The 27,904-nt window shown below is 42.9% G+C and overlaps 2 protein-coding genes across 2 annotated transcripts; both read left to right on the top strand.

Moving 5' to 3' along the window:
- On the top strand, window positions 1-9,551 carry LOC116648427 (interferon-induced protein with tetratricopeptide repeats 1-like). Its single transcript, XM_032430411.1, has 2 exons — window positions 1-277; window positions 7,813-9,551. The coding sequence occupies exons 1-2, from the start codon at window positions 273-275 to the stop codon at window positions 9,248-9,250; spliced, it is 1,443 nt and encodes a 480-aa protein (XP_032286302.1). The 5' UTR covers window positions 1-272; the 3' UTR covers window positions 9,251-9,551.
- A 5,362-nt stretch (window positions 9,552-14,913) lies between these two features.
- LOC116648436 (interferon-induced protein with tetratricopeptide repeats 5-like) lies at window positions 14,914-27,648 on the top strand. The gene is given in 5 exon segments (XM_032430419.1): window positions 14,914-15,081; window positions 26,109-26,548; window positions 26,551-26,756; window positions 26,758-27,028; window positions 27,031-27,648. Coding segments are annotated over 5 exon segments (1,437 nt in total). The 5' UTR covers window positions 14,914-15,076; the 3' UTR covers window positions 27,546-27,648.
- The last annotated feature ends 256 nt before the right edge of the window (window positions 27,649-27,904 follow it).

The following is a 27,904-nucleotide window of genomic DNA, read 5'->3' as shown; positions in this document are numbered from 1 at the left end:
TTTTTTTCAAACAGAACAGAGAAAGCCATCCCTGTTTCATTTTCCCCAAGCAGGAACTCTGCTAACTAGTTTCAGTTTCCACTTTCGGTTTTTATTTTGGTTTCCAGTTTAATTTGGTAACAACGCCGTCACAGCTTACATCATTAACTGTTTATCTTATAGAGCCCTGAGGTGGGGCTTAAGCCCAGAATATCCTCAAGACCGGCTGGATCTCAGAGGAACCCATCAGCTAAGCAAAACACTGCAGAACCACTGTCTAATTCAGCACAGCCATGAGGTAAGATTTTTCTGCTCCCCCGCCTTTCAGTCTAAAGTTTTGGAAAAAATGTTAATCAAAACCATCTCCAGAGACTTCGCTTCAGTAATGTCAAGTTTCCTTACTCTTTTATTTGAGCATCCGCTTGTGGATGGAGTGTTCATTAATTCAGGCATTTTCCTTTGTGTTAGCATCACCCTGAGGAAGCTTACCTCATAATAACGCCCAAAGAAGCAGAGGGATGTGGGAAGAGTTTTCTAGGAAGGGAGAAAATGACCCCCAGCCTCTGAAATTCTTTTCCCTAAACTCACTACTGTCTGACCTAGGGAAGGAACGGACAGTTGATCTGGAAAGAGACAATGCTTTCTGCTGGCTCCTCACTATGGGGGAAAAGTGGGACCCACATAGCTGTATGAGCCACAGTCCTGGGTTCTCTCAGATTCTTGAGGAAAATACTGTGGGCATGGGGTAGCAGAAGCTCATGGCCTAGAGAACAAGACCTTCCTCTGTAGGTTTCCAGTCTCACTGTCTGTACTGCTGGGCTCCCATGGCAGGTCTTCTCAATCTGACCGGATTCAAGATGAGTAGATTACCTCTCCCTATGGAAGCCAGTGGTCTGCAGATCCTTGATATCCTTCTGGCCACGGGGCTTGACTGGAGTTGTGTACTTGGGAACATCCACATATCCCTTAGCTAAAGGCCCTAATGTGGGAATTTCTATGTTGTCTAAACTGAATCTTGATTTAAATCACCCTTGATATCAACAGACTAAAAAAATTTTAATTAATATCGACTTGCAAATTTCCCCTCAGTCCTCCAGTGGACAAAATTTTGAAGGGACAGAAGTTCCAGAAAGTGCATAATTAACAGGCCTATGATCAACCCTCCTCCCTGGTCTATAGACAGATGGAGTGGGTTATCATCGATAAAGGAAATAATAATAATAATAATAATAATAATAATAATAATAATAATATAGAAGTAGCTATCACTTTCTCAATGCTTATTAAGTGCCAGCCTGGCTTCTAAAAGTATTATGTAAATTACTATATTTAACCCTCAAAAGACAGCAATGAGGCAGGTACTCAGATCCTACTGATTTTGCAATAATGAATCTTAGACTTAGAAACGTTAAGGATCACACAGATAACAAATGATAGAGCTGAGACATGAGCCAGAGTCTCTATTCAGTGATACTTTATTTAACCTTTAAACCAATGTTTCTTTTTTTAAAAAAAGATTTGTTTATTTATTTTTAGAGAGGCAGGGGAGGGGCAGAGGGAAAGAGAGAATCACAAGCAGACTCCCCACTGAGCACAGAGCCCAGCACGGGACTCCATCCCAGGACCCTGAGATCATGACCTGAGCCGAAGAGTCAGACTTGCTTAACTGACTGAGCCACCCAGGCGCCCCTAAATTTCTTAAAGTGTACCAGTGGGGGGTTCATGAGATTATTTCAGACTGCATACTAATTAGTTTTTATGTTTTAATGCTTTTGTGTTTATTTCAACATGTACTAGAGAAAAATATGTATATATCACTTGTAGAATTTCTCCTGGTTTAGTAGCATGATTTTTTATTGTGATCATACAGGTATATATGATAAAATATAGGTATAGGTATGATAAAATTAGCCATTTTCACTTATTTTCAAGTATATGATTTTGTGGTATTTAGTACATTCACGACGTTGTCCAACCATCACCAGTATCTACTTCAAGAATATTTTCATCACTCTGAGGAGAAACCCCATACCCTTTAAGCAGTCACTCTCCACTCATCCTTTGCTCCAGGCTCTGGCAACCATTAATCTGCTTTCTCTCTATGGATTTGCCTACTGTGGATATTTCATAGCAATGGAAGCATGCAAGAAGTGGCTTTCTGTGGCTGCCTTATTTCACTTAGCATAATGTCTTCAAGGTTCATCCATGTTGTAGCAGGTGTTAGAATGTCCTTCCATGTTCAGGCTAAATAATATTCCACTGTATATATATTCCATTCATCTCTTGATGGCCTTCGAGTCTCTGTTTTCACTTCTTTTGGGTATATACCCCAAAGTGGCACTGCTGAATCATATGACAATTCTATTTAATTTTTTTGAAGAATCATCACCATTTTCCATGGCAACCGCCCCATTTTAAATTCCCCGTAGTAATGCACAACAGTTCTAATTTTTCCATATCCTCATCAACACTTGTTTTCTCTGTTTTGCGATAGCAGCCATCCTAATGGGTGTGAAGTGGTATCTCATTTTGCTTTTGATTTGCATTTTGCTATGCCTGGTGATGTTGAGCACCTTTCATGTGCTTAAGGCCACCTGTGTATCTTCTTTGGAGAAATGTCTGTTCAATCCTTTGCTCATTTTTTAGTCAGTTGTGTTTTTTCTAATTAAAGATTATTTATTTATTTATTTGAGAGAGAAAGAGCATGAGTAGGGGGAGGGGCAGAGGGAGCGGAAGAGAGAGAATCTCAAACAGACTCCCTGATGAGCGGGGAGTCCGATGGGGGGCTTGATCCCAGGACCCTGAGATCATGACCTGAGCCAAAGTCAAGAGTCGGATGCTTAACTGACTGAGCCACCCAGGCGCCCCAGTTATTTGTATTTTTGTTGTTGAGTTACAAGAGTTGTTTATATAGTCTGGACATTAATCCCTTATCAGATATGTAATTTGCAAATAATCTCTCCCGTTTTGTGGGTTGTCTTTTCATCTGTCAGTAGTGCTCTTTGATGTACAAACATTTCTAATTTTGATGAAATCCAATTTAATCTCTGTTTACTTGTGTTGCCTATGCTTTTGGTGTCCTAACCAAGACTGCCAAATCCAATGTCATGAAGTTTTTTCTATTTTCTTCTGAGATTTTTGTAGTTTTGGTCCATTTTGAGGGTTTTTGTTTTTGTTTTTGTTTTAGTATACAGTATAAGGGTCCAACTTCATTCTTTTGCATGTGGATATCCAGCTTTCCTGGCACCATTTGTTTTTTTGGGGGAGGTTGTTATTTTTTTAAAGATTTTATTTATTTGCGAGAGCGAGCAAGCATGAATGGGGGGAGGGACAGAGGAAGAAGGAGAGAGAGAACCAGAGCCGGATGGACCCAGGACCCTGAGATTATGACCTGAGCCAAGGGTAGATGCTTAACTGACTGAGCCACCCAGGCGCCCCCTGGCACCATTCACTGAAACACCTTTCCCCATTAAATGGTCTTGGCACATGTGTCAAAAATCATTTGACCATCGTTATGGACTGAATTGTGTCCCTCTGGTCATATGTTGAAGCTCTAACCCCCACTGTGACTGTATGTAGAGATGGGGCCTGTGAGGAAGTACTAAGGGTTAATTGAGGTCATAAGGGTGGGGCCTTAATCTGAAAGGGCTGATCTCCTTGGAAGAAGAGGAAGTGCACTCACTCTCTCTCAATCTACAGCACCATAGAGGAAAAGTCATGTGGACGCCAGTAAGAGGCTTTATCAGGAAACAAATCAGTAGGTACCTTGATTCAGGACTTCCAGCCTCCAGAACTGTGAGAAAATAAATACCTGCTGTTTAAGCCAGTCTGTGGTACTTCATTATGGTAGCCCTAGAAGACTAATGCAACTATAAATGTGAGTGCTTATTTCTGGGCTCTCAATTCTATTCTACTGATCAATATGTCTGTCTTTATGACTATACCACCCTGTTGTGATTATTGTTGCTTTGAAGTAAGTTTTGAAATCCAAAAGTATGAGACCTCCAACTCTGTTCTTTTTCAAGATCATTTTGGTTATTTGAGATCCCTTGAGATTCCATCTGAATTTTCGGATGGATTTTTCTATTTCTGAAACAAACAAACAAACAAACAAACAATAAAAGCCATTGGGATTTTGACAGGGATTGCACTGAGTCTGTACACTCCTTTGGGTGGTACTGACATCTGAACAATATTAAAGCTTCCAGGCCATGAACACAGGATGCTTCTTACTTTATTTCTGTCTTCCTTACCTTCTTTCAGCAATGTTCTGTAGTTCCCAGTGTACGAGCCTTTCACCTCCTCGGTTGACTTTATTCCTAAGTATTTTATTCTTTTGATGCTATTAAAAAAGAATTGTTTTCTTAATTTGCTTCCTGGGTTGTTCATTGTTAGTGCATAGAAACACAACTGATTTTTACATGTTGATTTTGTATGCTACAAAGGTCTAAATAAACAGAAATATAGCATGTTCATGGACTAGAAGACTCAACATAGCAAAACTGTCAATTCTCCCTTAACTGATATAAAATTCCTATCAAACTCCAGCAACAGGGGCACCTGGGTGGCTCAGTTGTTAATCGTCTGCCTTTGGCTCAGGTCATGATCCAAGGGTCCTGGGATCGAGCCCCACATCGGGCTCTCTGCTCATCGGGAAGCCTGCTTCTCCCTCTCCCACTCCCCCTGCTTGTGTTGCCTCTCTCACTGTCTTGCTCTATCAAATAAATAAAATCTTTAAAAAAAAAAAAAAAACTCCAGCAACAGGGCGCCTGGATGGCTCAGTCAGTTAAGCGTCTGCCTTCAGCTCAGGTCGTGATCCTGGGGTCCTGGGATCAAGCTGCAGTCAGGCTCCCTGCTCAGCAAGGAGTCTCCTTGTCCTTCTCTCTCTGCCCCTCCCCCCCATATGCTCTCACACGCACACACACTCTCTCTCTCTCCCTCAAATAAATACTTTAAAAAAAGAAATATTAAAAACACTCCAGCAAGATTTTTTATAAATACAGACAATATTAATCTAAAATTTATATGGAAGGGCAAAGGAACTAGGATAATAATTTTTAAGAAGAATAAAGTGAGAGGAATCATCCCACACAATTTTAAGACTACGGTAAGTGAAATTATATGGTAATGGTGTAGGGATAAATACATAGCTCAGGGAAACAGAATAAGGAACCAGGAAATAATCCCACATTATTACTGCCAACTGATTTTTCACAAAGGTGCAAAAGCAATTCAATGAAGAAAGAACAGTCTTTTCAACAAATGGTGATGAAACAATCAGATACCCATAGGCAGAAAATAAGCCAGCAAATTAATCTGCTTACATTATGCAAAAGTTAACTCAAAATGGATCATAGATATAATGTAAAAGGTAAACTATAAAACGTATAGAAGAAATCACAGGAAGAGTACATGGGTGGCTCAGTCAGTTATTCGTCTGCCTTCTGCTCAGGCTGTGATCTCAGTGTCCTGGGATCAAGCCCCTCATCGGGCTCCCTGCTCAGTGGGAAGCCTGCTTCTCCCTCTCCCTCCGCCCCTCCCCCAGCTCATGCTTGCTCATTCTCTCTCGCTCTCTCTCAAATAAATAAATAAAAATCTTTAAAATAGGGCACCTGGGTGGCTCAGTCGTTAAGTGTCTGCCTTCAGCTCAGGTCATGATCCCAGGGTCCTGGGATCGAGCCCTGCATCGGGCTCCCTGCTCTGCAGGAAGCCTGCTTCTCTCTCTCCCACTTCCCCTGGTTGTGTTCTCTCTCTCTCTGTGTCTCTCTCTGTCAAGTAAATAAATAAAATCTTTAAAAAAATATCTTTAAAATAAAAAAATTAAAAACAAATTAAAGGGGCGCCTGGGTGGCTCAGTCGGTTACATGTCTGCCTTCTGCTCAGGTCTTGATCTCAGGGTCCTGGGATCAAGTCCCACATCAGGCTCCCTGCTCAGCCGGGAGTCTGCTTCTCCCTCTGCCTGCCACTCCCCCTGCTTGTGCTCTCTCTCTCTCTCTCTGGCAAATAAATAAATAAAATCTTTTAAAAATTAATTAATTAATTAATTAAAAGAAAAAGAAATCACAGGAGAGAATCTTCAGGACCTTGTGCTTGCTATGAGGTTCCTAGACACCATACCAAGAGCATGATCCATGAGAGAAAAAAAAATCAATAAATTATAGTTCATCAAAAATAGAAACTTTTGCTCTTCAAAAGACCTTATTAAAGGATAAAAAAAAACAAAAAACAAAAAACAAAACAGGCTACACCCTGAGAGAAAATATTTGAAAACCACATACCTCACAAAGGACTCATATCTAGAATCTATACAGAATTCTTGAAACCTGACAATGAAAAAACAAACAATCCAATTAGAAAACAGGCAGAAGATATGAAGAGATATTTCACCAAAGAGGATGTGTGGATGGTAAAGAAGCACTAAAGATTTTCAACACCACTAGCCCATAGGGAAGGGAAATTAAGCCCACAGTGAGATATCACTAACCCCTATTAAGAGAGCTAAGAAAAAAAAATTTAAGTGAAATTCCAAATGCTGGTAAAAATGCAGAGAACTGGATCCTTCACGCATTGCTAGGAGGAAGGTGAAATGATACAGTCACTGTGGAAAATAGTTTGGCAGTTACTTAAAAACATAAGCACATGCTAACCATATGACCTGGATGCCACTCCTGGGCACTTATCTCAGGGAAATGAAAATGTATGTCCACACAAAAGTCTGTGCACAGCTGTTCATAGTACGTTTAACTGTAATAGGCCCAAACTGAAAACAATGGAAATGTCCTAGAATAGATGCATAGGTAAACCAACTATGGCATGCCCATGCCACAGAATATTATTCCCCAGTGAAAAGGAATGACCCATCGATAAACTGAACAACTTGGATGGATGTCAGGGGCATTATGATGAGTGAAAAAAAAAAAAAAGGCAATCTCAAAATGCCACATACTGTATCGTTCCATGATATGACATTCTTGAAGTGACAGAATTCTAAAGATGAAAACAAGTGACCAGAGGCTAGGGATGTTTGGTGAGGAGAAGGGAGGGAGGGCAACAGGCGTGATTCTGAAGGAATAGTATGAGGTCGATGCTTGCGATGATAAAGTAGTTCTGCATCTGATTGAGGTGGTGGTTCCATGGATTTACTCACTCACGTGATGAAATGACACAGAACTGACAGATATTTTCCCAAAGTCAGTATCTTTGCTATGGTATGGTCGATCGGTAAGGTACAGTCCCTGGAAGAAACTGGGGGAAGGGTACGCCGGACCCCTGTACTCTCTTTGCAAATATCAGTGAGTCTATAATTATTTCCAAATAAAAAGTGGGGGAAAAAAACTTGGTTGAACAAATATCATCCCTTTTAGGTGGTCTTCGTTTGTTGCAAAATCTACAGACTAAGATCCTGAAGTGAATAATGTTTCATAAGGCTCTACCTTTCTAACTGGTTTCTGTCCTGATTAGAGATATAGGAACACAGGACACTCATATAGCACGTAAGATGCATGCTCTAAATGCTTCACAAAAACAGGCGTATTTATTTTCACCCAAATCCAGACTCAAGTGTGGTGCGTCTGTTACTATCCACGTCTTACCGACAAGACTCTGAACCACGGAGAGGTTACTTGGTGGAAAGCGGTGAAGCCAGTGTATGGGACCAGGCAAGCTGCATCCAAAGTCCATGCAGATCTTAGAAATATAAGGACTCTAAGGAAAACCACAGCAGGCATGCCCTTTCCAAGGCTAAGTTCTAAAAAAGAGGCATTTTATCTGGCTTCTTTCTATTGATTGTTCCTCATTCAACAAAGAAAATCTGTTTTGTTTTTGTTTTCACAGTAAGAATGCAGATGAGGTCAAAGCTAAGCTGGACCAGCTGAGATGTCACTTTACGTGGGAGTTGCTAGTTGAGGACACCGAACTGCCTGATTTGGAAAACAGGATCTTGGATGAGATTGATTTCCTAGACACCAGATACAACGTGGGGATCCACAACCTGCTGGCCTATGTGAAGCACCTGGCGGGCCAGAACCAGGAAGCCCTGCGGAGCCTGCAGGAGGCTGAAGGCTTAATCCCGCAGGAACGTGCCGCCCAATCAGATGCGAGACGTCTGGTCACGTGGGGCAACTACGCCTGGCTGTATTACCACATGGGCAGACCCGAAGAAGCCCAGGCTTACCTGGACAAGGTGGAGAACACCTGCAAGGAGTTCGAGGCTCCCTCCCGCTACAGGATGGAGTGTCCCCAGATGGACTGTGAGGAGGGATGGGCCTTGCTGAAATGTGGAGGAAAGAACTATGAACGGGCCAAGGCCTGCTTTGAGAAGGCTCTGGCAGTGGACCCGGAAAACCCTGAATTTAGCACTGGCTATGCGATCGCCACCTACCGCCTGGACGTCTTTAACAAAGCAACACAGGTTAGTGAGGCATTCTGTCTGCAGCCCCTGAAAGAGGCCATCAGGCTAAATCCAGAAGATGCATATATTAAGGCTCTCCTTGCCCTGAAGCTTCAGGACGTAGGCCAAGAAGCTGAAGGAGAAAAGTACATTGAAGAAGCACTGACCAACATGTCCTCGCAGACCTACGTCTTCCGATACGCGGCCAAGTTTTACCGAAGAAAAGGCTCTCTGGACAAAGCTCTTTGGTTCTTAAACAGGGCCCTGCGGGCCACCCCCTTCTCTGCCTTCCTGCACCACCAGATAGGGCTTTGCTACAGGGCACAAATGATCGAAATAAAGAGAGGTGCCAACTGGCAGCCCAGAGGACAGGTTAGAGAAAATTTTGACAGAATGGTAAAAATGGCCATATCTCATTTTCAATTTGCTCTGGAACAAAAGCCCACATTTGACATTGCTTATATACACCTCGCAAGTATGTACATAGAAGCTGACGACTACGGAAGCGCTGAAGACACATACCAAAGAGCATTCTGCTTGAAATCACTGGAAGAAGAAAAACTACAAAAGATACATTTCCACTATGGTCAATTTCAGGAATTTCAAAAGAAATCTGAGGTCAATGCAATTATCCATTATTTGAAAGCAGTAAAAATAGGGAAGGCATCATTGTTAAGGGATAAAAGTATGAATTCTTTGGAGAAATTGGCTTTAAGGAAACTTCGTAGAAATGCATCAGATGTAGAAAGCTTGAGCATTCTTGGGTTCATCTACAAAGTCAAAGGAGAAATGAATAAGGCCCTGGAGTACTATGAGCGGGCCCTGCGGCTGGCTGCTGACTTTGGGAACTCTGAGACACAATCCCTAGCCGTGGGAATATGAACCACGTTCACATTTTGTTTGATTTTTAGGTATATGTGTTAACTCTAATCATTTTTTCTGCTTGCTGCTTTCAGAAACATATTAAGTAATCTACTATAGTTATACAAGTTTTTAACATTTATACTCAAACCTGATAAAATATTGTTTGTATTCAGTAGTGAATAGTGAAACAGATATATATACATTTCTGTATGTGAGAGTGAGAGGAACCATTTCTCTGTGTATGTTATCTAGTAGAAAAACAGTTTTTTGAGTAGATTTGTAGCAAATAAAGCACTGGACTTACATAAAATAAAATGTTTAATTCATTCGTTTTATCAACAAACAGTTTTCAGTGTTAGACACTGAATATGGTGATGTGGGGGAGGAAAAAATCTTTTTACTCTACCCATCTTAGGTTCACTGGCCAGGACCCTGAATGAGACGGACAAGGACAGACTAACAAGAGAAAAACAGAGGTTTATTAACACATGCATCTCACATACACATGGGAACGCCCAGTGATGAGTAACTCAAAGGGTGGTTAGAACTTGGACTTACATAGCATCTAACAAACGAACATTACATTTAGAGAAGGGATAAGAAAAAGGAAAAGAACCTTGAGTTTCTCGTGTGGCAAACTGTAGGAAGGTAAATATATGGGGGAGATTAATGGAAAATAAGAGCTAGTTAATAAGGTCTGTCATGTAGATTTCTCCAGTAGTGACTCTGGGCTGATAAGGGCCTAGAGTTGTCTCAGGCAATCAACTTCTCTCTCGCTGGGTAGAGAGGGTAAGGGGACACCTTTACAAATTTATGTACTGCTTTCAGGCAGATAGGGGGATTGCAGAGAGTTTTTCTTACATCTGCTTCTTAATTGCCTTCAGCTGAAAATAATCCATAAGCCAGGCGCCTGGGTGGCTCAGTCAGCTACGCATCTGCCTTTGGTTCAGGTCATGATCTCAGGGTCCTGGGATTGGACCCACATCAGGCTCCCTGCTAAGAAGCCTGCTTCTCCCTCTGCCCCTCTCCCTGCTCGTGTGCGTGCGCTCTCTCTCTCTCTCTCTCTCGAATAAATAAAATCTTTAAAAATAAAAATAATAATCCATACACCAACGTGGCATATTTTGGAGTGGCATACTCCGCTATCTTTCAATGAAGCAAGCAGACATTTCCCCAAACCTCCTGAAGTTCACAATCTAGACAGAGACAGTAGAACAAGTGCACAGTCAATTCAAGGTCAACTTTCTCCATGAAGATGCTTGGAAGTTCATTTATTGCCAAATTGTTCCAAGCAGCTTCTCTAGTTTTATGCCTTTTGAAGCATTATTTATTCAGTCATTTTCTGGTCTGAACAAGAAATAGGAAAAGGAGGGCGCCTGGGTGGCTCAGTTGGTTAAGCGACTGCCTTCGGCTCAGGTCATGATCCCAGGGTCCTGGGATCGAGCCCCGCATCGGGCTCCCCCTGCTCTGTAGGGAGCCTGTTTCTCCGTCTGCCTCTGCCTGCCACTCCCCCTTCCTGTGCTCACTCTCTCTCTCTGTGTCAAATAAATAAATAAAATCTTAAAAAAAAAAAAAAAAAGAAATAGGAAAAGGATACTAAATGATCTGAGAGACCATCAGTAACAATCACCTTTGATTATGACATTTTATTAAAAGGGGTTGCACACCGAGCAATATTTTTAAAAGGAAAAAATAAGGAAACCACATGACCTTTTTCATTCTTATATATATTTTGGGAGTGGGTATATTTATTTCCTACTGTGGCTGTAATAAGTGACTACAAACTTGGTGGCTTAAAACCACAGAAATGTATTATCTTACAGTCCTGGAGGTCAGAAGTCTGAAATGGATTTCGTTGGACTGAAATCAAGGTGTTGGCATGGCCACGCTGCCTCCAGAGGTTCTAAGGGACAAGCCCTCTTGTACCTTTACCAACTACTAGAGGCTGCCTGTATTTCTTGGTGGGGACCCTAATCCACAAGACTACAAGTCCTCAAGGAATTCACAGACAGACTGCACAGGCCTTTGGATTTCTACCAGAATTCTATAGGAATTGAAGGGACCAGACTTCTTTTTAATCATTGAAGGGCAGACATCAGAGTTACAGAGATGCAATCTTCCCCACTTACTTATAACTAAAACCAGAGATTTATTAGATCGAACAAAAATGGCATCTTACAGTGCTTATGTTTGGGGCAGGAGGCCAGGTGGTCCTAAAAAGAAGTCTGACCACTGCCAACTCTCCCGGAGTGAGAAATACTGAAGGTAAATAATTGTTGGATAATTGGTTGATTCTCTACTAGGCAACTCTTCCCAGGTATTGCTATCCATCATTTGCCACCCAAAAGCAGAGCTCTTTCATGCAAAATAAGTCTCTGGATTATGTGATGTGTTTGTGTGAGGTGTGTTTGACAATCTGCAGAGACCACGGTTATTAGAGTGTCTTATAACCTAATACCATCTCTCTATCCCCTCCCTCCCTACTCTGGAGGAGGTCTCTGCACCCTCAGGGCTCAGTAGCTCTAACGTTTGCAATAGTCTGGATGTTTGCAGAGAAAAACAGCAAGCAGCAAATCCAGAAAAACAGATGCTTTTTAGTATTGAAAATGCTACTGCAAAGCTTACACATGACTATCTCCAGGCATTACCAAGAAGTCTCTTTAAATTGACAGCTGACTTCCGGGAGCTGGCTACTCCCATGGAAATGACTGACAGAAAGAACCTCAGTTGGTGTCCTTATTTGGAGTTTCCAAAATTTCTCCAAGTGCCTAGGGAATATCTCTCATGTCCCCTAAATCGGGCTGAGCCACAGCTCCTGCCATTCACTACTGTGAAGGTGCCCCAGGCCAGATCTTTGCTAACTGCTGTCTGCACACCACTGCAAGCTTCAGTTCCTTGGGGACCCTCCCTGGCCACTGATGTCTCCATTCTCATAATGCTGCTGGTGCTGGAACTGCATTGGGAATGAGGGCCCCTACCCATAGCCTGCCCCAGCTTGAATGACCCACCCTCAGTCTGAATCCACAGCTCTGTGGCTTGTCCCCAGCCAGACCAAATGTGATACAGCCATCTCCACTCCGGAGTCCCACGTTGAAGGGAGTGGGCCTGCTCTGACATGCCCCTTGATATCTACCCTTTTACCCAGGCCTCCTCTTAAACTCAAGTTCCGTCCCCAACTGCTCTTCATCTGTGTTCAACTCTTCCTCTCCTACCTGAAATCCAGCTCTCTCTCTTCCAGGCTGTGTTGTGAGGACTAACTCAAAGGAATGCAAACAAATACACGAGGGTATTATTTATAGCACTGATTCTCAAGGAGGGAGGGTGTCAGGGGAGAAGAGGAAGTTGCCCCTGAGAGGAAAAAAAAAGTTGCTTTGGCAACTTACAATTTTGTTTGTCACAACTGCAGGGTGCTACTAACATCTAGTGGGTATGTGGAAGGATGCTGCTTATATATCTCATGATGCTGGGCAGCTTCCCGCCACACAGAATTATCCAGCCCCAATGTCAATAGCACCAACATTGAGAAATCCTCTCCTACACCTATTTCTTAGAAGAGTTATTGCTTAAGTTTTGGTTTCCCAAGCAGATTTTAGATCAACTGCCATGTTTCACTTTCTATTTCCCTTTGTTGTTAGCTGTTGTGTTTTACGTGTGCATTAGAATAAATTCAAAAGACAAGGCACTACTGATTTTCCTAAGAACTCACCCAATCCAACAGTCTGTGAAAAAAGATCAATATTCAAATTCCATCTAGTAATTTTGGCATGTTCAACACCCACTCAACAGCTAGGCGTGTTTCTTCTCAATCCTGAAAATGTATCTTTGAAATTTTTACAGATGGCTTTTGTGTTTCTGAATTTGAATTCCTAAACAACATAAGTAGATAACCAGGATTTTTTTTTCCCTTTCATGTTTACCTCTGATTACTTAGTTGCTATCCATCTAAACTGTAATAAGCAAAGACAATCTTTTGGCCCAGTTATGGTTAAGAGAAAAGAAGGGAAAGAAGCAGGAATGAGGCAGAAAATAATCAACGCACTGAAAATTTTTTCAAGCACTGAAGTGCTTATTAAAATTTTCAACACCCTTGGTAAGGAGGAAATTGTGGGTTTAGTTTTCACCCACAACAAACTGTTCAGTACCTTTTCTAAAATGTGGCTTCCTGGGTCACCTGCTTTTGGCTCAGGTCATGATCCCGGGATCCCAGCCTCACCTTGAGCTCCCCGCTCAGTGGGGAGTCTTCTCCGTTTCCCTCCCCCTGCTCCTGCTCTCTCTTTCTCACTCACTCTGTCTCTCAAATAAACAAATGAAATCTTTAAAAAATAAATAAATAAAATGTAGCTTCCTGCTTCAGTTAAACAGGCCCGTGACAGTATCACTCTGATCTCATTTCTTACAACATTTTCCCTGCTCTTGCCACTCCAACCACACCATCCATGCATGGCAAGTACGCTCCCACCTCCCGGGGTTTGAACTTTCTTCCCTGCCCCATAACCACAGTGCTTTGAACTTTCCCTGCCTGAACTTCCTTCTTTGGCCCCATAACCACAGTGCTCACTCCTTCACCTGCTTCAGCTCTTTACTCAAATGTCACTCAGTGAAACCTTTCCTCCCCCATATATTTATAATGGAAAACACCCTGCACTGTAACCCTATCCATGCTTTTTCTCCATAGCACCATCTGACACACAATGCTTTATTTGTTCATTATCTTTACCTACTCCCTCCAGAAATTAACTCCATGAAGGTAGGTCCCTTTTCTGGTTTCTTCTTTGCTGTATGGACCGTGTCTGGCACAATGTCTGGCTCTTAGCAGTTCAATATAATTTGTTGAATCAATGATTCAACATCAATGATTCAATCAATGATCAACATTGAACGAATGATTGAAGTCGAAGGGGACAAAAATTTTGGTGTATGAGTATTTGGCATTTTCTGCTTAGAGTCCAAATACCACCCCTACCTTTATTAGAAGTGTATTAAGCGAAGCGCGGTTGCCAAGGGCGCAGAAGACAAGCACTGTCATACAACTCTGGGTAGGGGGTGTAGAAATCTCTCAGCAAAGCCATTTGGCAATAGCTATCAAATTTTACCACCGGGAGTAATGGTACAGGGACACAGCAGCCCACCTGTGCAATGGGTATGTTGTCTGTTGAATCAGGGACTTTCCGCTTAGGATGCAGAGAGATACAAAGAGCATCACTGCCACCCTTACAATAAAAATAACACAGAACAATCTTCTGTTGTTTTATTTTTTTAAAGATTTTATTTATTTATTTGAGAGAGAGCCCGCGTGCACATGAGTGAGGGGGAGGGGCAGAGGGACAAGCAGACTCCCCGCAGAGCAGGGAGCCCCACGCGGGGCTCCATCCCAGGACCCTGATCATGGCCTGAGCCAAAGGCAGACCCTCAACGGACTGAGTCACCCAGGTGCCCCTCTCCTGTCATTTTATTAAAAAAAAAAAAAAATCACTCGAGTTTGTGCATACTCGGCGAGGCAGGCGAGACCCCAGACCAGATTCCAGAGGCCCCGCTGCAAATCCCACACCAGGATCTTGCACAAGCTTCTGTTTCCTGGATCTGGCCTCCGACTAGTCCAGGAACAGAGTGACTACCTAGTTTCGTTTTCCCGCTCGGGTGCGCCTATGTTCATAAAGGCGAAGGCCCCGCGGGGCGCAGACCTCGCGCTGCAGACGTCCGCCCGCGGGAAGCGCACTCCCCGCCCGCCCGCGTCCACGCCTGCCCGCGCCCCACGCGCACGCCCCTCGCTCAGGAGCCCGGGCTCCCCAACCTTAGCAGAAAGCCCGAGGGGACGGCCGCCTCCCAGGACGGCCCGCCACCACCATGAGGTGAGGATTTTCTCCGCTTCTGCTCCCAAACTCCGCGTAGGCCTCGGACTCCGTGGCCCGCGCTGCGCCGCGGCCCTTTCGGGGGCCGAGCCCTGGGCGCCCCGCAGCGGGCATCGGGGTGGGCGCCCCCGCGAGCCCGGGCCCCGCCTGCGCTGGCCTCCCGCTCCCTCCCGGGACTGTCGCTGCCGGCTCGTCACCTGGACCTGCTGCTACTGCCCTAGTGCCTTTCTGACTTCGGGGTCTCAGCTCGTCCCCTCCTGGGAGCTACAGATTCTTGGTGATCCGCCCAGTCCGCGATTTTGTGCGGATGTCTGTAGCTGTCTCCTAACAGCGCAGGGCTGTTTTTCTCACCGGGTTTGTGTGCCCAGCGCTAGCACCCTGCCCTGCACCTGATTAGTGAACCATCTGCATTAACGAGTTGAGGGATTAGAGGCTAAGTTCTTGTTCCAAGTCTTGACTCCGAACACCTACTAGTTGGATGACCCAAAGCAACATTTTTTAAACTCTGTGAGTCCGTTTCTTATCCGTAAAAACGAATGGCATCCAAATCTTAGGACTGTGGAAAGAGTTAATCAACTGCTTAGCATGTTAATATTTGCAAATGCTGATTATTATTATGTGAAGTAAAAAAATGAAATTTAGTGAGTGCCCCACCTCTCACATCCGTAGAAAGGGAGGGAGGTTTCAGGAAGGTGCCTGAAGAAAGGAGGAGGAAAAAGGGGTGCACTGTATGTGTATGCGGGATGGCCTGGAAGCCAGTGGACCCCACTGGGGACTGTCCCCCAAGAACAATGAAAGGCTGCTCCTTCCTGGCCAAAAATCAAAATTGCCTAGAGATAAATGTTGCCTCTTTCAGACACAAGAGCCTCTCTCTGCCAGCTTCCCAGAGACAAAGTTTAAAAATTAACTGGACAAAGTTTAAAAGTATAACTTATCATGGCATCCAGTTGTATACAAATTCCAGGGTCTGGGCAAAGCACTTCAGTGGCTGACTGAATGACCCTTTAATATTTCACGGCCACATTCATATTCCCTGGGACAGCCCTCTTCAACCTCCTTGGGCTGGGCTGGGGTAGACCTTCAGAACAGAAGCAGAGGGCCATTGTACTGTGTTGATGGGCAGGGGCCTGGGCAGGCTGTTAAGGGGTTGTCTTGCCATGATTTGGTGCACCACTAACCTTCACCAAGGGACAATCATACCAGGTTTCCCAATCAGGACCATAGAAGACAGTCCAAAACCTATTTTCAGAATCAAACATAGGGCCAGACAGAGAGCATGCCGAGATATAAAGCCAAGTGGGATACGGAAGACTGAAGTGGGAAAAAGTTTGGAGCCATTAGCAGGAAGGGAAGAACTAGCAGGAATTCCTCATCTGGAATCCAGGTGCTTTTTATGTTAAGCCTAACCTCTGGGCTGGACGTGCCAGAAGCTGCCAGTATATTATCTACATTTTCATTCATTCAACAAATATTTATTTACTGAGCTTCCATTATCTGCCTAGCATAGTAGATGCTGCGGACACAGGTGAAAAAAATAAAATCACAATAAGGTCTCAGTACTCATGGGGATTATATTTAAATGGGAGAAATAAATAATAGGTAAGTGAGTAAATAATCAGCATAATTCAGAAAGTGATAAGAGCTACAAGGAAAATAAAATAGTGTAATGGGCTAAGAGAGTGATCTAGAATGGAGGGGGCCGTTTTAGATAGTTCTGCCCCAGCAGCCTCTTGGGTAGGATATATTTGAGCTGAGTAACAGGACGAGCTAGTCATGCAAAAATTTAGAAGCAGAGCATCCCAAGTAGAGTAAAAACAACAGGTATAAAAGTCCTTAAACTTGATGTGTTTGAGATAGGAAGAAAAGTCCAATATGTCTCAAACACAGTGAATGAGGAGAGTAGGAGGAAAAAGGCTCAGATCGTAGGCAAGGCCGGGCTCCTTTAGGGACCTGTGGGACATGGCAAGGGCTGAATTAGTATCTAAGGGTATTGGGTAGCCATTGGGAGATTGTAAGCAGAAGACTGACATGACCTGGTTTACAGTTTCAAAAGTTTATCAGGACTGTATGGGGAATAAAGACAGGAAGCAAGGAGACAAGATTTTTGCCCCAGCCCCAAGGAAAGGTGATTGTGGTTCAGACTAGGAAAACAGCAATGGAAATGCAGAAAGGTGGATGGATTTGAGATGTGGTAGAATTAACAAAACTTTGTACTGGATTGGATGAGGGATTAAGACAAGAGGAATGGAGGGATCAAAGATTACTCCTAGCTTATTTGCCAAACAAGATGGGGAAGACGGGAGGAACAGGATCAAGGAGTCCAGGTTTCTGTATTGGGTATGTTTATTTCAGATGCCAACTGAACTTCTAATTGAAGATGTGAACTAAAAATTCCTGAAGTCTGGAATTCAGGGGAGAGATCAGAAGTTGAAGAAGTATGTTGGAAGGTCATCAGGGTATATGAGGAAGTCTTTATTGGATTGTAGGAGTAAAGTATTTTAATTCATTTCTCTTGATGATAATTATATCTTTGATAACTAAGATCAATGCCCTTCCTTCGGATCACTTTTTAAGATTGTATTTATTTATTTGACAGAGAGAGAGAGTACAAGCAGGGGGAGCGGCAGAGGGAGAGGGAGAAGCAGAGCCTCCGCTGAGCAGGAAGCCCGATGCGGGGCTCAATCTCAGGACCCTGAGATCATGACCTGAGCCGAAGGCAGATGCTTAACTAACTGAGCCACCCAGGTGACCCTGGATCACTTTTAATATATATTTACCTAGCTCTTTTGTTGTTTGAGAGGGCCACTAATCATCCTTAAAGAAATAAATCCCTCTGCCACTTCTTATCTCAAGCACTCTGCACAGCAAGTCCCGGTGAGAAGCGGCTCCATCTAAAACGACCGCAACAATGTAGAATGTTGGGACTTTTGATTGAGGGCTCATATTTGAAACGATCACTTTAACCCGAGACCTTTAAATACCTGGCTTGTCCTTCCCCATGGGCAGCCAAACAGACCTCTTAGCTGTTCTTTAAGCTGCTCTAAAATCCCTTCACGTTTTCTTTTTAGGTCCTCCCCAGGCAAAATGAATTTTAAATACATTACATATATCCTATACTTTAAAGTAAACTATTCTAAAAACAACTTCCAATTTTTATGTTACAGAGGTAGAATAGCATTATGGTTGAAAGACAGTAGCTTTATGCACTCTGAATCAGGCAGAATGAGGTTTGAACCCGAGCTTGGCCACTTCATAGCTGAGTAACCTCGGACATGTAATTTAAACTCTGTCCCCCAGTCCTCATCCATACAATGTGAAAGTAATAAAATGTTATAAAAATTAAATGTAATTTGGAAGTGCTTGGCACACTGCCTGGCATGCAGTAAACTAGTGATGAATGGCAGCTTCTGGTTTTTTATGGTGGGGGGATTGTTTTGTTTTGTTTTTTGAAAGCTCATCTGATTGATTCTGGATCATATATTATAAATGGTACAGCATTTACATTATTGAGCCAAATCTGCAGTGAGCCCAGGTCATATGTATAAGGTTGTTTTTTCAAATCTGTCTTGATTTGCCATTTAATTTAGCTCTTCACCTTGAATAAAATATCAAACAATTTTAAGTTAAAAGGACAGCTCTAACCTGTTGTGCTAGAGGCCTTTTATTCTATGAAGCTGGCCAGGCCCAGTATCTCCAGTGTCCTGTCTCATACAGGAGCCACGAGTCATATGTGGTTATTTAAATTAATTAAAAGTAAATAAAATTTAAAATTCAGTTCCTCAGCCATCCTAGTCAAATTTCAAGGGATCAGTGGTCACTTGTGGCTAGTGTCCATCATATTGCGCAGCACAGATAAGAACACTTCCATCATGGCAGGAAGTCTCTTGGCAAGCTCTGGTTCTAAACCAGAACCTACAATCACTAAAAGGTGGCACCTGTATACACACAGAGAGAATGAGAATAAATTATGAAAATTATAAAACTGAAATTAATAATCTACAAATTAACTTAAATGTGTACTAAAGATAATATTGTCTTTAAGGATGAAATTTAGTTTTTATAAAAGCTGGAAAACAATTTATGGAGTAGTAGATTAGATTATAAGTATGAAATGGTTTTATTTGTTCAATTACTACTACTAGCTGTGCCACTAATCCAGTTCTCTAACTCCTGTCACGTTTGGCTATTAAGACAGCCCCTTCCCCGTTCCTAAAGACTCAGTCCCATCCAGTTTAAAACCTCAGTCTCATATGTGATTCAAAGTACTCTTCTTCCCAACTCCCAGCAAATATTGATATGAGTGCTATGCAGGACAGGAAAATGAGATATACTAGACTTTAGGATGACTGGCCAGGTGGGGGTGCAGCATTAGCTAGAGTGGTCAGGGGTACCCCTCTTTGAAGAGCTGACATTTGAGCCAAGACCAGAATTATGAGACTAAGTAATCCCTAGAATTCTCTTAGGAAGAGTTCAGAGTAAGGGTGTAAAAAGCAGGTGCAAATACCCTGAGGTAGATAGACTTGGCGGAGGAAATAAACTTTTTTTTTTTTTAAGGCCAGTATGACTGGAGCACAATGAATAAGAGAAGATTGTACAAAATGAGGCTAGAGAAGTAGACATGGGACAGATGATGAAGGGCATGCAACCATGGTTCCGAGTTTGAGGCTGTAGTTAAAATATTTGAGTATTAACAATGTAGAGCTTCGGGGCACCTGGGTGGCTCAGTCGTTAAGCATCTGCCTTCCGCTCGGGTCATGATCCCGGGGTCCTGGGATCAAGCCCCGCATCGGGTTCCCTGCTCCGCGGGAAGCCTGCTTCTCCCTCTCCCACTCCCCCTGCTTGTGTTCCCTCTCTCACTGTGTCTCTCTCTGTCAAATAAATAAATAAAATCTTCAAAAAAAATTAAAAAAAAAAACAATGTAGAGCTTCACTTCTGCTTCATGTTCCATCTTCCTTGTAATTATCCTCACCTCTCTGCTGCAGGCATCATTCTTTCCCTTGATACTGAATCATTCCCATTGGCATATCATTAAGTCATTAAAAATTTCATGATTAAAACTTTTTTTGACAGTTCCCCCAGCCTCCTTCCAGATGGAGTTCTATTTGTCTATTCCCTTAATAGTAAAATTCCTTGAAAAGAGTGGCCTGTATTCCCCATATCCACTTTTTCACCTCCCATTGTCCCCCCAACCAGTAATGTTTTCATCCCTGCTTTTCTAGTAAAATGCTCATCAAGGTCCCCCACAGCTTTGCTCCAGCACAAACAGTAATCTCTTCTCTGTCTTCAGTCACTCAACCTCTTAGAGTCATTGTACATATTGATAACCATCTGTCCTTCCTGAAATAAATATTTCTTCCTTAGGCTTTTGTGACATCATGGATTTTTCTTCTTTTTTTCTCTTTTTCCTTTTTTTTTTTTTTTAATCTACTACACCCATCCCCTCATCCACTTCCCTCCCCTCTGGCAACCACCAGTTTGTTCTCTGTATTTTAAGAGTCTGGTCTTTTGTTGGTCTCTTTTCCTTTGTTCATTTGTTTTGTTTCTTAAATTCCACATATGAGTGAAATCATATGGTATTTGTCTTTCACTAATTTATTTCATTTAGCATTATACTCTCTAGCTCCATCCATGTAGTTGCAAATGGCAAGACTGCATTCTTTTTTATGGCTGAGTAATACTCCATTGTGTATCTCACCATCTTCCTGATCCATTCATCTATCAATGGACTCCTGGGCTGCTTCCATAATTTGGCTGTTGTAAATGATGCTGTGATAAACATAGGGGTGCATGTATCCCTTTAAATTAGTGTTCTGGGGCGCCTGCGTGGCTCAGTTGGTTAAGTGTCTGCTTTCGGCTCAGGTCATGATCCCAGATCCTGGGATCGAGCCCCGTGTCAGGCTTTCTGCTCAGCGGGGATCCTGCTTCTCCTCCCTCTGCCTGCCACTCCCCCTGCTTGTGCTCTCTCTCTCTCTGGCAAATAAATAAATAAAATCTTTAAAAATAAATAAATAAATAAAATTAGTGTTCTTATATTCTCTGGGTAAATAAATACCCAGTAGTGGATCATATGGTAATTCTATTTTAAATTTTTTCAGGAAACTCTGCTGTTCTCATTTCCCTGATTAGTGGTGTTGAGCATCTTTTCATGTGTCTCTTGACCATCTGTATGTCCTCTTTGGAAAAATGTCTTTTCAAGTCCTCTGCCCATTTTTAGTCAGATTATTTGGGTTTTTTGGTATTGAGTTCTATACATTCTTTATATGTTTTGGATATTAACCCCTATCATTTGCAAATGTCTCTTCCCATTCAGTAGATTGCCTTGTCATTTTGTTGATAGTTTCCTCTGCTGTGCAAAATTTTTTATTTTGGTGTAGTCCCAATAGTTTAGTTTTGCTTTTTTTCCCTTGCCTGAGGAGACATGTCTAGAAAAATGTTTCAGTGGCCAACGTCAAATAAATTACTGCCTATATTTTCTTCTAGGAGTTTTATGGTTTCAGGTCTTACATTTAGGTTTTTAATCCATTTTGAGTTTATTTTTTTTAAATTTTTAAAAGATTTTATTTATTTCTTCATTTAGAGAGAGAGTGTGTGAATGCGTGAGTGAGGGAAAGTGCAGAGGGAGAGAGAATCTCCAGCAGACTCTGTGCTAAGTGCAGAGCCAGATGCGGGGCTGGATCCCATGACCCTGAGATCATGACCTGGGCTGAAACGAAGAGTCGGTCATTCAACTGACTGAGCCACCCAGGGACCCCTAAGAGTTTTTGTGTATAGTATAAGAAAGTGGTCCAGTTTCATTCTTTTCCAAGTAGCTGTCCAGTTTTCCCAGCACCATTTGTTGAAAAGACTGTCTTTTTCCCTTTGTATGTTCTTGCCTCTTTTGTTGAAGAGTAATTGACCATGTAAGCATGGATTTATTTCTGAGCTCTTTATCCGGTTCCACTGATCTCTGTGTCTGTTTTTGTGCCAGTGCCAGACTGTTTTGACGACTACAGCTTTGTAGTAAATCTTGAGATCTGGGTTTGTGGTACCTCCAGCTTTGTTCTTCTTCCTCAATTATTGCTTTCCCTAATCAGGGTCTTCGGCGGTTCCATACAAATTTTATTATTATTTGTTCTAGTTCTGTGAAAACTGTTGGTATTTGGGTAGCAACTGCATTAAATCTGTAGATTGCTTTGGGTAGTATGGACGTTTTAACAATATTCGTTCTTCTCATGACACCAGTGCCTTCCAGCTCCCTCCCTCATTGCTCGTGCTTGGCCTCCTTTCCTGCTCCTACTCTGCTTGACCTGGAGTGTAGTACAGCTTCGTTTTGACCTTCTTCTCTGCCTGTGCTCACTCTTTGGGTAATTTCATTCTAGAACTCATGGTTTTAAAGTTGATGTGCATGCCAGTGACTCCCCGTTTTATATCCCTAGTTCTAACTTCACTCTCTTCATCCCCAGTATTTTCTTCATTAATATCCAACTTCATACACAACCTCTTGACTTGAATGTCTAATCCGACATCTCAAAATTAACATTTGCAAATAGTCCTCTCGACTTACCCACTCAGTTCCTGAAGTCAAAGCGTAAGCGTTACCCGGGATTCCCTCTTCTCCTTCTGGTCCACCCCACACCCAACCCATCAGAAAGACCTGTCAGCTCTGTCCCAGACATAACCACCCAGACCTCACTAACCCTCCACTGCAACCCCAGCATTGGCTGGCTCCCACTCCCCTTGGAGCCCCTCAACAGCTGCTTTCATGTCTTTTTCAGGGAGATTTGCTCCGGCCATACTATTTAAATTTTAACTACCTATTTGACCCCCTGCTAGCCTCCCATTTCTCCTTTTCTGCTTTATTTTTCTCCTTATTACTTCTTACCCATCTCACATACTCTATATTTTCAATTATTCTGGGGTCTTCTTATGGCACACCCTCCCCACCCCCGACCCCTCATTAGAATGTAAGATACATGAAGTCAGGGCTTTTTTTTTTCCCCCTGTTTTGTTCACTGCTGTATCCCAACACTTAGAACAGTGCCCTGAATAAATTCTCTGGATAATTGTTTGTTGAATAAATACTTCCCTATCAGATTCCCAACTTCCTTTCTTGCCCCCCCCCCCGCCCCGTCCATTCTCCACAGAGCAGCCAGAGGGATTTTTTTTTTAAGCCTGTATCAAACATTCTCATTTCCCTACTTAGAAATCTCCCTGTAGTGGTTTCCCATTACAACGAGAGTAAAATTAATATTCCTTATCATGGGCTGCAAGCCCTGAACCTCTGTCCCTGCTACGACCATGCCTCATCTCCCACTCTTCCCCTTCACTATGCATCACATACACTTTCCTTCCTTCTGGTCCATGAACATTTCGAGTCTGTTCCCACATCAGGGCCTTTGCACCTGCTGGTTCCTCAGCCCAAACCAGGGTTTCTCAACCTCCGTACGACTGACATTTTGGGCTCGATAACTCATGGTGCTTGAGGCCTCCCTGTGCGCTGTTGGATATTTAGCAGCATCCCTGGCCTTGACCCAGTAGAGGCCAGTAGCATTCCTCCAGTGTGATGACCACAGTTGTCTCCAGACATTACCAGATGTTTCGGGGGAGGGAGGGCAAAAGCACCCTGGTCAAGAAGCGGTTGCTTAGACCCTTCTGCCCTCAGATCTTTGAGGACTGCTTCTGTTCCATTGCTGAGATCTTACTGTTTCAATTGCCCCTTTCTACATGGGCTGTTCCTTCACAGTCTTAACTAAAGTACCCCCCCCCACACACACATACCACCACCACTTAATACCATTAATCTGATTTTTTTTTCTTTTTAACACTCCTCACTATCCGGAATTATGCTGTCCATTTGTGTTTCCATATTGATTTGTTTCCATATTTCTTTTCTTTCAACTCCTTTTGCTCCTTCCTCTTCCAGAGTGAAATTACCATGAAGAAAGGGCCTTTTTCGAACTTACTTGCTCACTACTGTATCCACTACAACTAGAATTGGCACAGATGATGAGGTGGTCAATAAATGTTTTGATGGAAATAGTACTACAGTGCTCATAAACATTTATACAAATACGTGTGGGGGTGGGGGTCCTGTGTGCAGTAGAAAGGGGAATATACATGCATGTCCTCACACACAGTGTACCCTGTTCATCCCATAAGCAGAGCACTTCTCTGTTCGAAAGAAGCCTTAAGGAATTTTTTTTCTGTATATTTCTTAATTACGGCCAGTGGCAGATTTAGAAAGTCCTTCCTGACTGCCTCACCACCACCATCAACAAAACAAACAAATAAAACTAGGAATATTAATCCAGACTTTGTCCGTTGCAGATAGTAGAAACCTAATTCAAACTAGCTTAAACAAAGAAAGAGTTCTTTCTTTAAGAGAAGTTCAGGGGTAGACAGGGTGATCCAGGCAAGGCTGTTAAGTCACTATCTTGGGCATTCTGTCCTTCCTCCTGTCGAAGCTCTGCTTTCCACTCTGTTAGATTCCTTCTCAGGCAGGCTGTCCTCAAATCTGGAAAGAAGGCCACCAGCAAATCCAAACTTATATTCTACCAGTTTAAAATTTTTAGAAGGAAGAGACATACTTCTAGTGAAGTCCCATTTCAGCAAAATGATATTTTAATTGGACTATCTCTGAGTAAATCACTGGGACCAGGGAATGGCTAGAATATCGTGTGTCTTCCCAGACCGGAGTGAATGGTGCACCACCCATCTCCAATCACATGGACTGATAGTAGAGGGAAAGGATGTTCCAGAAATGAAATCCAAGAGAAGGGATCTTCACCAAATCAAAGCCAGAGATGTCCACAGCACTGGACTGTGTACACTTTCTGGGTCACTTCCGTGGACCTTGGCTGGAATGCTGAGTTGTTATTGACTATTTACTTATAAGCTCTGTACAAGCAGGGCTGTGTCTCGTTCAGGGTTCCATCCCCAGGGTTATTTAGAAGATCTTGCACATAGAAGGCTGTCCGTAATGAATAAATATTTCCTTTCCCTTCCTTTCCCCTTCACCTTCCTAGTTCCAGAGATCCTGTTTCCAGTGGGCTCTGCAGAAATTATACTGGGTCTCGTACAAAGGGAGCTGGGCAAATATTTGTGAAGTAAATATTAAGGGCATTGATAAGTTCATAATAGCCCTTAGCCTTTACTCTTGCCCACAACCCCAGAGGACAGAAGGACGTGGCACTTTATAGCAAAACCTACTGAGCTTGGGGCGCCTCAGTGGCTCAGATGGTTAAGCGTCTGCCTTTGGCTTGGGTCATGATCTCAGGCTCCTGGCGTGGAGCCCCACGGGGTGGACTGCCTGCTCAGTGGGGAGTCTGCTTCTCCCTCTCCCTCTGCCTCTCCCCCTGCTTGTGTGCGCTCTCTGTCTCTCTCAAATGAATAAATAAAATCTTTAAAAAAAAACCTACTGAGCTTATTACTCAGCCTCCTTTTGCTTTTTCCCTATCTTCTTTGAAATCTGTTACTCCCCTTTTTATCTACCTAAAATGCTTTCCCCATCTCTTGGCACACCTGTTCCTGTCTGTTTCTGGGCCTTTTCTCTCTGTGGGGTTTTCTTCCTCCCTCTGCAAAAATGATGTATTGGTATGGCTTCCGTGTCTCCTTCAGTGTACTTCTTTTTCTTATTTCTGACTATTCTTCTTTCCTTTCCTATTCATAATACAGAAATGGAATTTTTATGTTTGTTATTGACTGTTTACAGATCTATGATTCTTAATTTTCAAGGCTAGTAAACAAAACATTTAAATTTCTCTCTGTAAAAATAAGTGGTACTTGGCACAGTTAGTGACTGCCAAAAGGAAATCGATACCCAGCCATCTTTGAGGAACTGGTTTTGCAATAAATAATGAGAATTTAATGAAATATTTCTAGGATATAGCTGTACACAGAGGAAACTAATATAAAGTTATAGGGGCCTAGTGCTTCAACTGGAAATTCCAACAGAAGATCAATTTGGTTGCTAAGCAGAGAACAATGTTTAAGGTTTAAAAATGGACTTATTTCTTCAAAAATTTAAAAAGGATTTTATCTTTGACAGTGAAATTCCTAAGGACCCCTTGAAGGCCATTCTGTTGGAGTCAGAATGTCACTTTACATGGAATTTACTTAAGGAAGACATTCTGTTTGATGTGGAAGATACAATTGGGCAGCAGCTTGAATTTGTCACCACAGAATCCAGACTTACTCTTTATAACCTATTGGCCTATGTGAAACACCTAAAAGGCCAAAATGAAGACGCCCTAGAATGCTTGGAACAAGCAGAACACATAATCCAGCGAGAGCACTCAGACAAAGAAGTTCGACATCTGGTCAATTGGGGAAACTATGCCTGGGTGTATTATCACATGGACCAGCTTAAGGAAGCTCAGAAGCATTTAGACAAGATAGGGACCACCTGCAAGAAACTGTCCAGTCCTTCTGACTACAAGTTGGACAGACCTGAGATTGACTGTGAGAGAGGGTGGGCACTCTTGAAATTTGAGGAAAGTATTACCACAGGGCAAAAGCGGCTTTTGAGAAGGCCCTGGAAGCGGAACCTGACAATCCAGAATTTAACATCGGTTATGCCATCACAGTGTACCGGCTGGACGATACTGCCAGACACGGGTGTATAAAGAGCTTTTCTCTGGACCTGCTGAGGAAGGCTGTCGCCCTGAACCCAGGTAATGCCTACATTAAGGTTTTTACTGGCACTGAAGCTTCAAGATGTACAAGCAGAAGATGAAGGGGAAAGGTATATTGAAGAAATCCTGGACCAAATATCCTCCCAACCTCATGTCCTTCGTTACACAGCCAAATTCTACAGGAGAAAAAATTCCTGGGACAAAGCTCTTGAAGTTTTGAAAAAGGCCTTGAAGGTGACACCAATGTCTTCGTTCCTGCATCACCAGATGGCACTTTGCTATCGGGCGCAAATGATCGAAATCAAGAAGGCCACAGGCAACAGACCTAAAGGGTCCATAAACTGAGAATGGACAGGCTTATTACAATGGCTATCTCTCATTTCAAAGTAGCTGTGCGACGAGACTCCAAGTTCCCATTTGTCTACACAGACCTGGCCAACATGTATGTCAAGGCAGGCAAGTGTAGTAAAGCTGAAGAAGTTTTCCAGAAATCACTTCATCTGGAGAACATAACTGATGATCACAAACATCAGATCTACTACTACTACGGCCGCTTTCAGGAATTTCACTGTAAGTCAGAAAGTACTGCCATCCACCATTATTTAGAGGCCTTAAAGATCAGCGACCAGTCATCCCTCCGTCCCAAACTGACAAGTGTTCTGAAGAAATTGGCTCTGAAGAGACTTGGTCATGATGCTTCAGATGTGCAGAGTTTATGTGCCCTAGGGCTTGTTTACAAGCTGGAGGGAGAAGAGAGGCAAGCTGCTGAGTACTATGAGCGGGCCCAGCGGATAGATCCCGAAAATGCAGAGCCCCTTGCTGCTCTCTGTGAGCTTCAACTTTCTATTTAAATATATACTCTAGGAAATTGTTTTTAAGCTTTTCTTACCATTTTGGGCTCATATATTTTTGTTTATTGTTTTAATCCATTGGTTGTTTTTTTTTTCAAGATTTTATTTATTTATTTGACAGATACAGCCAGAGAGGGAACACAAGCAGGGGGAGTGGGAGAGGGAGAAGCAGGCTTCCCGCTGAGCAGGGAGCCCGATGCGGGGCTCGATCCCAGGACCCTGGGATCACGACCTGAGCCGAAGGCAGACGCTCAACCAACTGAGCCACCCAGGTGCCCCCCCATTGTTAATTATAGAGCCAATTTTTACTGAATGTTTACTGTATACCAGGCATCATGCTAAATGTGATGAATCTTTTG

This window comes from Phoca vitulina, unplaced genomic scaffold (genome assembly GCF_004348235.1).
Source record: "Phoca vitulina isolate PV1807 unplaced genomic scaffold, GSC_HSeal_1.0 scaffold43, whole genome shotgun sequence".
NCBI classification, from domain to species: Eukaryota; Metazoa; Chordata; class Mammalia; order Carnivora; family Phocidae; genus Phoca; species Phoca vitulina.
Note: the sequence above shows the minus strand (reverse complement) of the source record. Positions and strands in the feature narration are given on the sequence as shown.